This window comes from Temnothorax curvispinosus, unplaced genomic scaffold, assembly GCF_003070985.1.
Source record: "Temnothorax curvispinosus isolate PA1 unplaced genomic scaffold, ASM307098v1 QBEX01014688.1, whole genome shotgun sequence".
Taxonomy (NCBI): Eukaryota; Metazoa; Arthropoda; class Insecta; order Hymenoptera; family Formicidae; genus Temnothorax; species Temnothorax curvispinosus.
In genome coordinates this window covers 1-1,413 of record NW_020224468.1, presented here as the reverse complement: position 1 = coordinate 1,413, position 1,413 = coordinate 1, and the positions used below count along the sequence as shown (strand labels likewise).

The following is a 1,413-nucleotide window of genomic DNA, read 5'->3' as shown; positions in this document are numbered from 1 at the left end:
CTTGCGAAAAATCAGATAATTAAATATAATAATATAAAATGTAACTAAATATAATAATACGAGAAACACGTCAAAAGTGTGAAACATATTTTAGATTATCTCAGGTTTATATTTCATGTAATGGTAATTCACGCACGTGATAATAAATATTCTGCCACGACTATCTAATTGTTAGAGAGACCGATATTTCAATCGATATGCCGACACGCATGTTATTTAAATAGCAATTAAATAACATTGCTCGCGGAATATAGTAGCTTTTAACCAGAATGTAGAAATATTACAAAACATACATAATAATCTCAGAAATAAGGATAGAAATAGAATAATAAATAAGAAATATAAATATCTTTTTCCGTGATATTAATAAAAACGTAATCATCAACTGCAGTTCCAGGGTCTCTCAAAATTAACTTATTTAAAAGCAAAGTTTTGTACGAAACAAAAAATTCTAAATTTTTTTCACGTAGAATTACCTTCCGATTACGCGACAAAATGTTTTATATAAAATATTTTTTAACGTAAAACTTTAATCAGCTATAAATATTTCTTATCAAAGTGTATGATTCATTCAGTTTACAGTTAGATTAATCAGTACAATTACAATGTCATTGTCAGCAAGTGTTCAGATGTTCCTACAGCTCCGCAATATTGAAACGTCCGATTTCGATTTAGATATGGAGATAGTGAGCCTGATGAAGGACGGCATGATCGACGACTGGGACATGTTTGAGCGACTGACCGAGTACACGTACAAGCAACGGCTGCACGCCTTAGCTGAGCACCATCCGATCCTGATGACCGAGTGCCCGTGGAACACCAGATTGAAGCGCGAGAAGCTGTTGGAGTTGATGTTCGAGAAATTCAACGTGCCGGCTATGTATATCTGCAAGAACGCCGTGCTGGCCGCATACGCGAACGGCAGGTCCACGGCGATGGTCGTGGACAGCGGTGCCACGCATACCAGCGCGGTGCCAGTCCACGACGGTTACGTCATCACCCAGGGGATCGTCAAGAGTCCCTTAGGCGGTGACTTTATCACCATGCAATGTAGACAGTTCTTCGAGGAGAAGGACATCGAATTGTTGCCGGCTTGTCTTGTCGCCAGCAAAGGTAAACGATAGTCCGTTGATGATGAAGGGATTCAAAGAATGTAGTTAATTCAAATTGAAGAGAAAATGCGTAAAGTTTCCCTAAATATATATAAAAGAAATTTATGTAGAATTATTATGCAGAACAAATTATTATACAGTAGTCTCTTACTTTTAATAGATTTTTTTTAAGTAAAAACTTGAAAAAATGTAAAAAATTGAAGTAAAAGAATTTAAAAGGTATAATTTAGATTCCAATGGACTGCGAGGAATTCTAACATAATTTTGAAGATTTCTGCTCACCAATTCATGTTTCTTTTAG

At 35.7% G+C, this 1,413-nt stretch overlaps 1 protein-coding gene across 1 annotated transcript; it reads left to right on the top strand.

Moving 5' to 3' along the window:
- Window positions 1–605: 605 nt before the first annotated feature.
- Window positions 606–1,113, top strand: LOC112464880 (actin-like protein 6A; the record flags this gene model as incomplete). The annotated part of the gene is made up of 1 exon (XM_025032139.1): window positions 606–1,113. A coding segment is annotated over exon 1 (508 nt), but the record flags the coding sequence as incomplete, so codon positions are not given.
- Window positions 1,114–1,413: the final 300 nt, after the last annotated feature.